General features: G+C 37.3%; 1 protein-coding gene across 5 annotated transcripts in view; it reads right to left on the bottom strand.

Moving 5' to 3' along the window:
• Positions 1 to 13,393, bottom strand: part of MBTPS2 (membrane bound transcription factor peptidase, site 2) — a 67,437-nt gene that overhangs the window by 16,025 nt on the left and 38,019 nt on the right. For 3 of the 5 annotated variants that reach the window (XR_016391393.1, XR_016391392.1, XM_089904685.1), the window contains one exon: positions 12,961 to 13,179. Coding sequence is in view for 1 of the 5 variants with exons in the window: in XM_089904685.1 (XP_089760811.1) it covers positions 12,961 to 13,179 (219 nt within the window). In the remaining 4 variants the exon portion in view is untranslated. Of the gene's footprint in view, positions 1 to 535; positions 13,180 to 13,393 lie in introns of all 5 variants that reach the window. The other 2 variants (XR_016391395.1, XR_016391394.1) reach the window with 1 other exon arrangement.

Consider the following 13,393-nt stretch of genomic DNA (forward strand, 5'->3'; position numbering starts at 1 on the left):
AAAATGGACATCAATTGCTAAGTATAAAGTGTTCCAAATCTGCAAATCAAATGTGTGGGTCCCATATAAATTACAGTAAATCTAAATGTTAATGAAGATAGTTTTCTAGCAAACTCGATAAAAAACAATGGATTTGTTCATTACGTAATTACCTGTGAACGACAATACTTTATCAGTCAATGGCTTTTCCTGTTTTATTAAGAAAAACACAAGGTCAGATAGCTAGGTTTTCTAAGATATTACAGAAACTACTTCTAAGCTGCTTTATTTATTAATTCTACTTTCAATCTGGATGATTTATGTGGCATTTCAAACTGGACAATTTAAAAACCTCATTACAAACAGAATAAATGACAGATTTGAATCCATAAGAAAATCCTTGACTAATTAAGATTGGCAGTCTTATCTTTGCCCTTATTTATTCACTTAGCATAAAACCCTCCAAGTCTATCCCTGTTGTAAATGGCAAAATTTTGTTCTTTTTAATGGCTGAGTAGAATTCCAGTGTGTATTTATATAAATATACATTCTTTACCCATTCATCTGTTGATGGACACTTAGGTTGCTTCCATATCTTGGCTATTGTAAATAATCCTGCTAAGAACATTGGGGTGCATGTATAATATCTCTTTGAATTAGTGTCTTCATTTTCTTCGGATATATACCCAGGAATGGAATTGCTGGATCATATGGTGTTTCTATTTTTAGCTTTTTTGAGGAATCTTCATACTACTTTCAGCAGTGGCTGCACCAATTTACATTCCCACCAACAGTGTATAAGGGTTCCCTTTTCTCCACATCCTCACCAACATTTATTTGTGGTCTTTTTGATGATAGCCATTCTGACAGGTGTGAGGTGATATTTCATTGTGGCTTGGATTTGCATTTCTCCAATGATTAGTGATGTTGAGCATTTTCTCATGTGCCTGTCGACCATCTGTATGTCTTCTTTCAAAAAATGTCTATTCAGGTCTTCTGCCCATTTTTTTTTTGTGTGTGTGTGGTACGCGGGCCTCTCACTGTTGTGGCGTCTCCCATTGCGGAGCACAGGCTCCGGACGCGCAGGCTCAGCGGCCACGGCTCACGGGCCCAGCTGCTCCGCGGCATGTGGGATCTTCCTGTACCGGGGCACGAACCCGTGTCCGCTGCATCGGCAGGCGGACTCTCAACCACTGCGCCACCAGGGAAGCCCCATTCTGCCCATTTTTTGATTGGGTTGTTTGTTTTCTGATGTTGAGTTTTATGAACTGTCTATATATTTTGGATTAGCCCCATATCTAGCCAAGTCATTTAGCTTCATTAAATGTCCCAACCTGTAAGGCAGAGAAAATGATTGTAAAGGAGAAATCAAAGAGGTAATGTATGAAATTTAGCCACTTAGCTAAACATATGGTGTGATACAAAATAAGTTGTTATCGTGGGGGTGATGAGGGGAGGTTTCATAAGGGCAATGAGATTTGAACTGGTACCGGAAGGGTAGAGAATAACATTTATTGTGTGCCTACTCTGTGCCTATCTCAGTTTACATAACAACATTTTTGAAGGTATTATCCTCAAAAAGAAGGAATTAAAACACAGAGATATAATTTGCCCAAACCTCAAAGTAGCTCCATATTTCAAATTCCTCATTTTTTCCACTCATAGGAAGTTGTGAAATAAAAAGGTGTTGATATTGGAAATAGATGATAATAGAACATAAAAAAACAGAGATGATCAATAAATGCAGAAGCTGGTACTTTTCTAAAAAAACATTTTATTTTGAAATAATTTCATACAAAAGTCTCAATAAGAGTACAAAGAACTGCCTCATACCCTTCTTCCAGATTCAATAATTGTTAATATTCTGCCATATTTGCTTTATCATCTCCCTCTCTCTCTCAACCATCTGAGAGGATCATGCCCCTTTACTCTGTCAGAGAGAAAACAGTTTTTCCTCTACCCTCTTAGGTTAATGATTTGGGGCCTACAAATTAAACTGACAAAAGACAGATTAGCAAGAGAAAAAAAACACACCAGATTTAATTACATATATAACACAGGGGTTCACCAAGAAATGTGACTCAAGGAGGCAGCTGGAATTTAGGGCTTATCTAACATCTTAATGGGGGATGGGAAGGGGTGGAGGGGCACTTCTAGAAGAACAAATGACTTCTTAGAAGCAGGGGAGAAAGGGCACTTAGGAAAAACAAATGACTCTTTGGAAAGATAAATGGGCCCTTAGGAGTATAGGTAGGAGATAGGGTAGTTTTGTGACAATGTTTGAGAAGATTAGAGGTGCACCTGGGGAGGCACTTTATGATAATTGAGCTCTTCTGGGAGGCTCTGCTTTTAGGCAGATAGAGGGTTTTAGGAACTCAAATGCCTTCCGCTCAAAATCATTTTTATGCCACAATGCCTTATTCTGGACCTCTTCGACTTTTGTACTTCAGCCCTGTGTTTCCTGAGAATTTAGGTAAACACAAAACATTCTTGAAATCACTAAATTCAGTGCTGTTATCCCAGAGCTGAGCACTGTGTGCCTGTTCCTCAAGTGCCTCTGCTGGCAGGTCTTACCTAGAAGTGGGTTTGGCTAGGCTGCTTCTTGCAGCTATGTGAGGACTATCTTACTCAACAAAGATTTCTAGAGTGCCTACTCCGTGCCAAGCACTATTCTAGACACTTAAGACTCAGATGATGTTTGATGGAGAACTTCAACTGAGGTTCTCCATCAAACCCACAGATAACCACACCTGAATCCATGTTTCCTCTTTCTCCCCTCTTAGAAAGGCATCCCTCTTGCTGCTTTGCTTGTGCTCTGGATCCCATCTCCGCCCTTGATGGTCTTTCTTTCTCTAGGGTTCTTTCCATTAGCACCAAAAACATGCCTCATGAACTTCCCATTGCTAAAGCAACGACAGTAACACTAAAAACTTTCCCCTACATCCTTCACCAAGTCCCTTCACTCTTTCTCCCCACCCCTTCCAAATGGAACTTCATGAGGGCATTTTCTGCACTTGCAGTCTCTATCTGCACGCCCCCCCTTCCCCGTCCCCACAATTCCTCCATTCACTTCAACCTGGCTCAGCTTCCCCTGCTGTACTGGTGCTGCTCTCTTAAGATCATCTATGAACTCCTGCTAATCCCATGGACATTTTGCAGCTTCTCTCAACCACATCTCATATTATCGACACCTCCTTCTTGACACATGCTCTTCCTTTTGTTTCTCTAATACCAAACTCTCACTTATAATTTTCTTACTAATTTTTCTGAAGCTCCTTCTGTTTCCTCTTCCTTGTACCCTTCTTACCTAAATGCTAGTGTTCCTGAGAGCTCCATTCTAGGACACCTTCTCTTCCCTTTTCCTTTTTCTACATTCTCCCTGGACTATCTATCCACTCCCATGGGTTCAATTACATATTTGGTTTGCATGGTATCTCCAACTAATTTCTTTTGAGTTCCAGACCTGTATACCCAGTGGCCCAGTTGAAGTCCTCTCAGGCATTCAGACTCAAGAGTTCCAAATTGAACTGTGCATTTTCTGATGTTCCCTAGCTCTGTTAATGGCACTGCCATCATTTAATTATCCAAGCCAGAAATGTGAAGTCCTCTTGACTCCTTCCTGAACCTAAACTATGTGTAACCATCAAATATAGTGGATTCTACTTTTGAGTTGGTCCTTTTCTCTCTTTTGGTCTTTACGGCCACCATTCCATTCTCTCTTTCTTTTATTTTATATTATTTTTTAATCTTTTGGCCATGCTGTGCAGCATGTGGGATCCTAGTTCTTCAACCAGGGATCGAACCGCACCCGCTGCAGTAGAAGCACGGAGTCTTAACCACTGGACCGCCAGGGAAGTCCCGTGCCACCATTCTATTCTATATCATCATCATCTCTTGCTGAGATTACTGAAATAGTCTCCTAACCAGTTTTGTTGCCTATAGACTTGCTTCCCTCCAATCCATGCTTTACCCTCAGCCAAGGTGATCCATACAAAATGTAATTCTGATTATGGCACTCTCCTGCTTGAAACTTTCAATGACTTCCTATTTTTAATGAGGTTAAAGTCCACAGTCTCCTTATCATATTTGTAAGACTTGGCCTCTGCTAACCTTCGTTTTCTTTTTCTTTTTGGCTGCATTGGGTCTTTGTTGCTGTGCACGGGCTTTCTCTCTAGTCGTGGTGAGTGGGGTCTACTCTTTGTTGCAGTGCGCAGGCTTCTCATCGCGGTGGCTTCTCTCGTTGCGGCGCGCAGGCTCTAGGGCCTGTGGGCTTCAGTAGTTGTGGCTCGCGGGCTTAGTTGCTCCGTGGCATGTGGGATCTTCCCAGACCAGGGCTCGAACCCGTGTCCCCTGCATTGGCAGGCAGGTTCTTAACCACTGCACCACTAGGGAAGTCCCTCTGCTAACCTTTAATCTCTTGCCACCCCATGCCTACAACACTTAGTAGTAGTCAGCATATACTTACAGTTTTAAAAATAAACGGCATTTTTTTCTTTCAAAATACAAAAGAGAAAAATTGTCTTACTTACTGCAGCATCCTCAGAGCCCAGAACACTGCCCAGAGCATAGTAGGTATGCAATAAATATTTCTTAAATGAAGGAAAGAATATATGTATCAGTTCTAGTGACAGCAGAATGAGGATGAGCAAGAAAAAATGGGACATTTTTAATCCAATAAGCATCTATTAGAGTAGCATACTTACAAGTGTCATACTCTAAAATCTGGCAAGTTAAAAAACCAAGTACAATGATCTCAGAAGCATTTTAAATGGGGGGGAAAAAGCACACTTAACCAACTTCTTTTAAACTGATCATTTATTATGAATAGAAAAAGTTAAATTTTTATAAGAAATAAAATACAAATTCATAGTATCCTAACCTCTCATTTTCCTGATTTTAAACCATGACTAAAATTAACGCATATATTTGAACAAGTAATCAAGAAATGCAGTGTTCCATACTTAATCATTATATAACTAAAACAGATGAAGATAAGATACTTACTTTAAAATCAGGACATCTACTTCAAAGACAGATTTTCTTTTTAAGCTTTAAAGACTAATATTTAAAATTCCACAGAAAGAGGAATTAATGTTTGAAAATCTCAGCAAAAAAAATTTTAATTAAGAAGTTGATGAAAACAGTACCTTTAGATAATGATATATATTAAGGATAATCTCCAGATTGCTAATCTCTATTGTTTAGGAATGAGAAACACTATTTCAAAAAAAACCAAAAAACCCGAAAAACTTACCTTAAGGAAAATAAATTATTTAAGCACTCTATCCAATTAAAACACATGAGATATACTCTCAGTTCATTGTATTAATGAATTGAAAAAGTAAAATAATAAATAGTTGCTTCCTATATAAATAAGAATGATTTATCAAATGAGAGATAATTTCACTTATTATATCTATTCTCTCCAAGGTATATAAGTTTATGCCTCTTCCTGGCTGGTATGAAAAATCTCTTAAGGCTAAACCATCTCCTTTGAGACGAGTGGTTAATCATTTGGGGATAACAAAACACAAGGTTACATCCCTACTTTGCACCAACATCAAAATACACTGCACGTAGATTAATGATTTGAATGTTTGAAAAACAAAATAATAAAAATATTATAAGAAAATGTGAATACTTATAAAATCTTGAGGAGACTTTCAAAACATATCATCAAAGGTGGAAAGCATAAGGTAAAGACTGACAGACCATGATATATGAAAACATAAAAATAAGCATTATACTTAAGTGATGTTTTAATATATTTGCAAGTAACAAATCAAATGATGGAGCTGAGCTTATGAGGAAAAGCAGTAAGAAGACAATAATCACTCCCTTGCAAAATGGGCTAAGGATAGGGATAAACAAAAAGAATACAATGGCCAATAAATACATTTTAGTATTCAACCTCTTTTCTAATCAAAGAAATGCGAATTAAAATGAGACGCCATTTTACCTTACCCAATTAACAGAAAAAAATGTAAATGCGGGCTTCCCTGGTGGCGCAGTGGTTGAGTCCGCCTGCCGATGCGGGGGACGCGGGTTTGTGCCCTGGTCCGGGAGGATCCCACACGCCGCGGAGCGGCTGGGCCCGTGAGCCATGGCCGCTAAGCCTGCGCGTCCGGAGCCTGTGCTCCGCAACGGGAGAGGCCACAACAGTGAGAGGCCCGCGTAACACACACACACACACACACAAAAAAAAAAAAAAAAGTAAATGCAACCAGGCAATATGTATATATAAAACTTTGTTCAATTTCAAGATAGCAATTTTTCCTTTTAGTATTAAGTTTCTAGAATTACCCAAAATCATAGATATGCAAAAAGATGTAGTTATAAGGATATTCCTCACAGCTTTGTTTATAATATTGCAAAATTGGAAGTAATAGGGGCTGATTAACTTATGGCATATTTAACACTGCAATATTATACAGCTATTAAAATAACACCAGAATATTAATAACATTGAAAAGTGCTTATAATATATTGTCAAGTTTAGAAGGTAGCTTACCAATTATCTATAATATAATGCTATTTTTTCAAGAGATTACAATTTACTTTCATTTAACATGTTCTCTATAATGAACCTGCCTTTCTTTTCTAGTAAGAAATATTCTATAAAGGCCCCTAAATTACATTATCTGTCTCTTTCTGTTCCAATTCCATATTCCCAAAGTAAACTCCTGATAACCAACCTCTTTTTCCCAGTTATTTCCATAACAGAAAAGGGGATGGCCTGAACTGGATGAATGAAAATTCTGTAAATTGCTAAGTGCTACCTCCCACTGTAGATTGCTGGTGATACAGAAAGCCTAGGAAGAAAATTGGAAGCCATTAAAGGATGGAAACAAAGTGGCTGAAAGGGAAGACGAGAATGCTAGGAATAAAGCATGAAGGTCAAGGGCAGGTAAAAGAAGTTAAGATATGGTCCAATATATTTGCAAACCCTTTGTGAAAATGTGTATCTTGAATGATGACAAGCAGTAAGAAGGTGATAATGGCTGCAGGGAAATATGGGCAAAGGATGTAGATAAAAAAGATCTACAAAACAACAGACATTAAAAAAAAAGTTTAGCCTCTTTTCTAACTAAAAAAATACAAATTAAAATGAACTTGTTTAAAAAAAAAAAGAGCTTACTTTGAAATGCAATATCCCAGACTGTGTACAGCTTTCTATTGTCTGATTTAGTCCTCAAAGTTCATCCTGCCCCAAATTCTCTCCTACATTGCTTCATCACAGTGCCTCCTTCTGAATTAAGACAGTTTGGGTCAAATGCCCATGTTACTATCAACGAATACACCCATGAACACAGATTATTTTGAATAGTTTCAGTGAGCAAAATCCTTAGCCAACACCTTAAATACGATTTTAGGTCCATTTTTATTGCAGGAAAAAATATTTAAAAGGGTCAAGGCCTGGGGAGACACTCTGGAAAACCAGAGCTAGCCTGAAGGCACTGGAAGCCAAAAAGGCATACCAAATGGAGGCAAGATCTAATGCCAGTGTGGACTGAGATATGAGGGAAAATTTATGTTATAATTCTGCATTCTGAAAGTAAATAGAGTACATAATAGTAACTTGAGCGTGTCAGGTGCCATATTAAGAACTTTAGGTAAACTGTTTTATTTAACAATATTATAAAGGAAAATACTATTATGCCTATTTTAAAGATAGTTCATTCTATACAGAAAAATAAACCTGGATTTCCTACCTCACACAATATATTCTAGAAATTAAAGATCACATTGTGAAAGTACAACTCTAAAGCAAACAGAAGAAAGTATAGGATATTATTGTGACTTTGGGACAGGACAGAACTTTTTGAGTAAGACTCACAAAATACAAACAATGAATCGAGAAATTAATAGATTTGACTACATCAAACTACAACAAAGGACCTCATAAATAAAAATTTATAGATGGATGATAGACTGGGAAAAATTATTTGCAACATCTAAAATGGACAAGAGTTGATATCTAGAACTTGGGTTATTCTGTAAATAGATAGTAAATATTTTAGGTTTTATGGGCCATATGGTCTCTGTTGCAACTGTTCAACTCTGCTGTTGTAGCATGAAAGCAGCCATAAATGAATGAATATGGTTGTGTTTCAATAAAAACTTATTTACCATAATAGCTGGTGAGCAGGATTTGGCCTTCAAGCTATAGTTTGTTGATCCCTAATCTAGAATATACAAGAAATTCCTATGGATCAATAAGAAAAATTTAGGATGCTTGATGGAAAACTGAACAAAGGATATCAATAAGCAATTGGCAGAATGAAAAATCCAAATGGCTAAACAAATATATAGATGTGCAATATTATTAATAATATGAGAAATGCAAGTTCAAAGGAAATGCCATTTTGCACCTAAGGGATTTGTCAGGACATGGAAGTCAGGTAATTCAGGTGGAGGTAAGGGTGCGGGTAAACATGAAACCCACACGCCTTGCCAATGAATAAATTTCAGTTACAGAGAGCCATTAAGTGCTAAGTGAAATTATTGCATTTCCATATTCCAAATAAAGGAGGGCTCTTTGATAAAGGGCAGCAGGCAACCTTTTAACAACACACATACATTATCTTTATTTTGTAATTAGAGATAATACACATTATCTTTATTTCACTATGGATCCAAAAACACCAACATAGGCTGTCACTAGTCTACAGACCAGCTGTTATATACTTTCTACCAATGTGTTTTATTTTATTTTATTTATTTATTTTTTGGCCACGCCGGGTGGCTTGCGGGATCTTAGTTCCTGGACCAGGGATTGAATCTGGCTCATGGTAGTGAAAGTGCTGAATCCTAACCACTGGACTGCCTGGGATTCCCTCTACCAATGTGTTTTAGACATGAAGAAAATCTTAATATTCATAGGGTTTAATTCTTTTACAGTTTAGAGTTTCATATCTTTAAGAGGAGGACTGGCTTTATGATGCCTGATTAATGGAATGTAAAATTCACATGAATTTAAGATAAAGTGAGATTCAACTTTATAGGATGGAGAGCCAATTACAGGGTTCTACTCTTAGACACTTCTGGGTTTTCCCTTCTCTACAGTGTCAGGAGCACTTCAGTACAAAAGTCTGAGAAGCATTCAGATAATAAGGGACATTTATTGAATATCCATCAATCTTTACCTAAATAAAACTAAGATATAAGGGTGTTTTTTTTTCTTTCTTTAATGGGAAATCAAATTACACAATATAACCTGCTTGGTAATTAGAACTGCAACTTCCTTTAGCCATTTTTTTCTATCTCCACCCTGAATATAACCTATTGTAGCATTAGGTTCTGAAATAGAGGCTTTCCCCTCATTGAATTCATTTGCCATGGTCTGATAAAATATACAATGGATTACTCAAATTAGTATGGCCTAAACAGCAAGAGTAGCTTGCATATGCACTGATTTAAAAAGGCTTACTGTTTCAATAAAGTATATCCACATGCTTTCCCTTAAAAATAAATTTGTTACTTAACTCTATCATTGATCACGTGTTCATGTACTTAAAAGGATAGATTATACTAAAGCATATGTATACTATTGTTTGATGAGTCATTAAAAGAAAACTGGTTTACATTGAATCGTACATTTTAAACAGGTGAATTTTATGGTATTTAATTATATTTCAGTAAAGCTGATAGATAATCAATCATCTAGTCTTATGGCTCTGAACTGTAGTATAATGGGATCAGAGGCAAAGAGGAGGTGTAAGATGGGGCTACTAGCCAGTCAGGAACTGCAGTAAATTCCCAGCCTATTTTATCTGGCCCTTAATAACCAAGAAGAGAGAGGAAGAGGGGGAGGGGGAGAGAAGGAAAGAGAATGTGAGTGTGTGTGTGTGTGTGTGTGTGTGTGTGTGTGTGGTGTGTGTGTGTGTGTAGGAGGGAGGTTGGCTCTGTGGACAACGGAGGAAGTGCTAGGGCAAAAGGGGAAACACTTTCTTTCACGAATTCCTAAACACATAGACTTAGAGAAGACTCCTATCAGTCACTAACGAAACATGATGGTCTTCTTTCTTTATCCATGAACAGGCCATTTCCAAAACAGTAGTGAGAATACTGGGATTTCATTTAAAAAAGACTTCTTTCTGTGGCCTACCAACAACTTTCATATACGGATGCTTGAGTGAAAACTGAGGCTGCTTTTAGAATCAAGAATTTTAAAACATCTAAGATGGTACTGTATGTAAAGGGAAAAATTTTGACAGAAAAGAATACAAATTTAAAAAAAGACAACACATAGATGATAAAACATAGAGTGCTGGTACACATTTATTCTTTTATTGCTAAACATTAAACGCCAGCAACTACGATATCTTCAAGTTAAAGCCTAAGAATGAATTACAGCTCAGTTGAAAGATTTATAGAAAAAAATACCTGTGTACCATTAGTATGTGGACATTCAATAAATACCACAGGACAAACTGATGACTAAGAGCCACATATCCATGAAGTGCATGGTTACAATTTACTGTTAGAACAGATAGTGACCTGTAAGAGCGATTATCAGAAGGTCAAGTTTAACTGCATGTCTTTTCAAACTGAAATGCTAAAAAGAATATATACATCCTTTACGGATTTTAAGTGATTAAAAACAACCCTGAAAAATGTAAACAGTGCAGAATAGAAACACTGAAAATAAAGTTTTACTGCTGAACAACTGCCAACACAACACTTTCTTCAAATCCTCAAAATAATTCATTTTTCTAATTGCTCTACAGAAACCAAAATGGACTATTCTCATAAAGATGATAATGTATCAGGGACACAAAGACCTTCCAAGTTATTATTTTATGTTATATATTTACAGTATATTCAATAATACTTTTTACAGCTTACTTAGATAGAAACATGCTTTTCTAATCCATAAATAACACTAACCATCATCCGTTCAACCACATTTATTAAGTATTTTTGATGTCTCATGCACTGTGCCAGGGATGCAAAGATGAGTATGACATGGTCCTCGCTCTAGAAGTGCCCACAATCAAGCTGAAGAAACAACACATAACCTTTCCTTTCTTACACAATGAGGCCATTTCTGTAAAAATGGGACTGATACGCTCAATATCCTAATAGAGTGTTTGCCAAATCCTGACCCAATGTAGCAGAAGACCAAGGTGTTTAAAAGCCATAAGAAAATGACATGCTTGGGGTTTTTTTTCCACCCAGAAAAAGAAGTTTACAGGTAGGATTTCATCTATTAAATTTTTTTCTCAGTTTTAAAAAACTGACCTGCACATATATAGCATTTCCATTAATAAACTGCTTAGTTCATGTAATAGAATTAATTATGTAAGTATTTCATGGTATTCCCCAAACTTTACTACCTGAACAGGTCTGCGTATCACTCTGTTAATATACTTTAATCCTGAAAGACTGTCTGCCTAAAAACAGAACAAATGCCTTTTTCCTAGGATAAACCAATAATTTGTACAGTTTTAAGTAGTGGTAATAACTGATGACCTTAAGTCATTAAAAATATTAAAATTATATTCAATATATAATTTCTGTTTAAGAAGGCAGGCAGATTTATAATACAATCTAAAGTTTCCTTAAAAATGGTTAAAAAGTTTTAGTGCCTAAAAAGCAACTCAGTGATCTGAAAGAGGTGAACCCCACGAATACCTCAATTAGGGAAAAAGTTGGATACATGACTACTCATGTTCTTGAGTATATGAGAGAAGCAAATATTTTTCATCAAAGAAAGAGCTTGCTCATATACTTCTAATACCAACAGCTTCACACTGGCCTATTGACTTCCCAGATCTTCCAGGGCTGCATCTCCAGTCCAAAAGATCTCAAACTAGGCAGGGCTCTTTTGGGCTCAAGAGGCAGTTCCCGGGCACTGGCAAATCCACATTTGTACTCACATGCAGCCATACTCACTCTACTACCAAGTCTTTCGTGGACCCACAGAGGTAGCTTAGGGGAAAGATGGAAAGCAAGGACTACATATTTAATTACCCAACGCAGAGAAACATCGGAGCCACTGGTGAGGACAGAGTATGTTTCAGGGCTTAAGGTAATTGCTTCTTGAAGACAGGGACCTAGGAGCTAGGCCCCAGGTAGCTCCAGCAGCACAAGAGAAAATATCTACCCTGGAAGGATTCCAAGCTTTGAAGCTCTGTAGAGAACAGTAACCCAGACTGCAGAAGGTCCTGTGATCTGTCTTGTGACCTGCTGCAAGACCCACCTGGCTCATTTCTGAGGTTCACCCCTAACTGTCTCAGCTCACATACTGCAGGTGGCAGATACTTCTGCAGCTCACTCTGAATGTCAAGGGTAGTGTTGCTTTATGAGAGTATAGGGACATATTATCAAAGAGGCAACTCTTGTGGGGCAAAACATGTCTCACCCTATTATAGACCCTACTTCCTCTTTGTTCATTTATTTGGCGTCATTTGACAAAGATTTTCCCTTTCATGTCAGCAGATTCTTTTACAGAATTTTATTAATTTAATTGTAATCAGACCTCAGTTGTCAGAGTACAAAATAATACACAATTTAATTTAAAAATACTTTTCAAACAAGACAAGGGACAAGAGATATAGACCAAGAAAATGCTCACCTTTCCACTTGGCCAAAGTCTGGTCTCCTTCAAATCTGGATTAATGATGCTTTTTCAAGAAGTTTTTCCCAATTAATCCTACCCAATTCTGTTTTCCTTTACATTATTTCAACATGATACGAAGCCACACAAAAATGGTTTAACATGAATTTGCACTTGTTTAGGAATTGTTCCACAAGCATCTGAAGGCTGTAGGTTCAGTCTTTAAAACTAGAATGTAATCAGGGACTATGCCTTTCATTTCTTCTGTTTATCCCATAGTTTGGATACTCTGGATAAAGAACTTAAAGTTGTTGGCTAAAATGTAATTTTAAGGAAACACTTTATATTTCACACCAAGTAAGGTTTTCAATATTGTATATTGTAACTCAGAGATTCTATCAAATGAGTGCAAATATTACCGTGCTGTAACCATCCAGAGTCCCAGGGTCACATTGGCAGCCAAAAGTATACTGCCACCAAGCAAGATGAAAAATCCTATCAGATCTTTGACATCATTGTCTCCAATCACTGAGGTAAGAGTAGCATCTAGGAAAGAGTTTAAAATCCATTGTCCGTCCAAAGCAAAGCAGGGCACTGCATTAACAATAGCCAGAGCTCCCGAGAGGGAAATCAGGTACCTGGTTAAAATCGGTTAAGGAGCTTACGGCGAGGTCTGAGGGCAAAGCACATTTGTGAGAGTCAGAAGCAGGCATTTTACCAGGACTGGATTTGAGATTACAGGTGACTTCCTTCCTTTCTTTAAATCTCTGCTTACCAGTATACACCATTGCTTCTTAGATCTCTACTATTTAAAACAAATGACATATTATTTCGAAGTTCAAAAACCTTGAC

This window comes from Delphinapterus leucas, chromosome X (assembly GCF_059928025.1).
Source record: "Delphinapterus leucas isolate spDelLeu-1000000601 "Yukka" chromosome X, BTC_Dleu_Yukka2, whole genome shotgun sequence".
Classification (NCBI taxonomy): domain Eukaryota; kingdom Metazoa; phylum Chordata; class Mammalia; order Artiodactyla; family Monodontidae; genus Delphinapterus; species Delphinapterus leucas.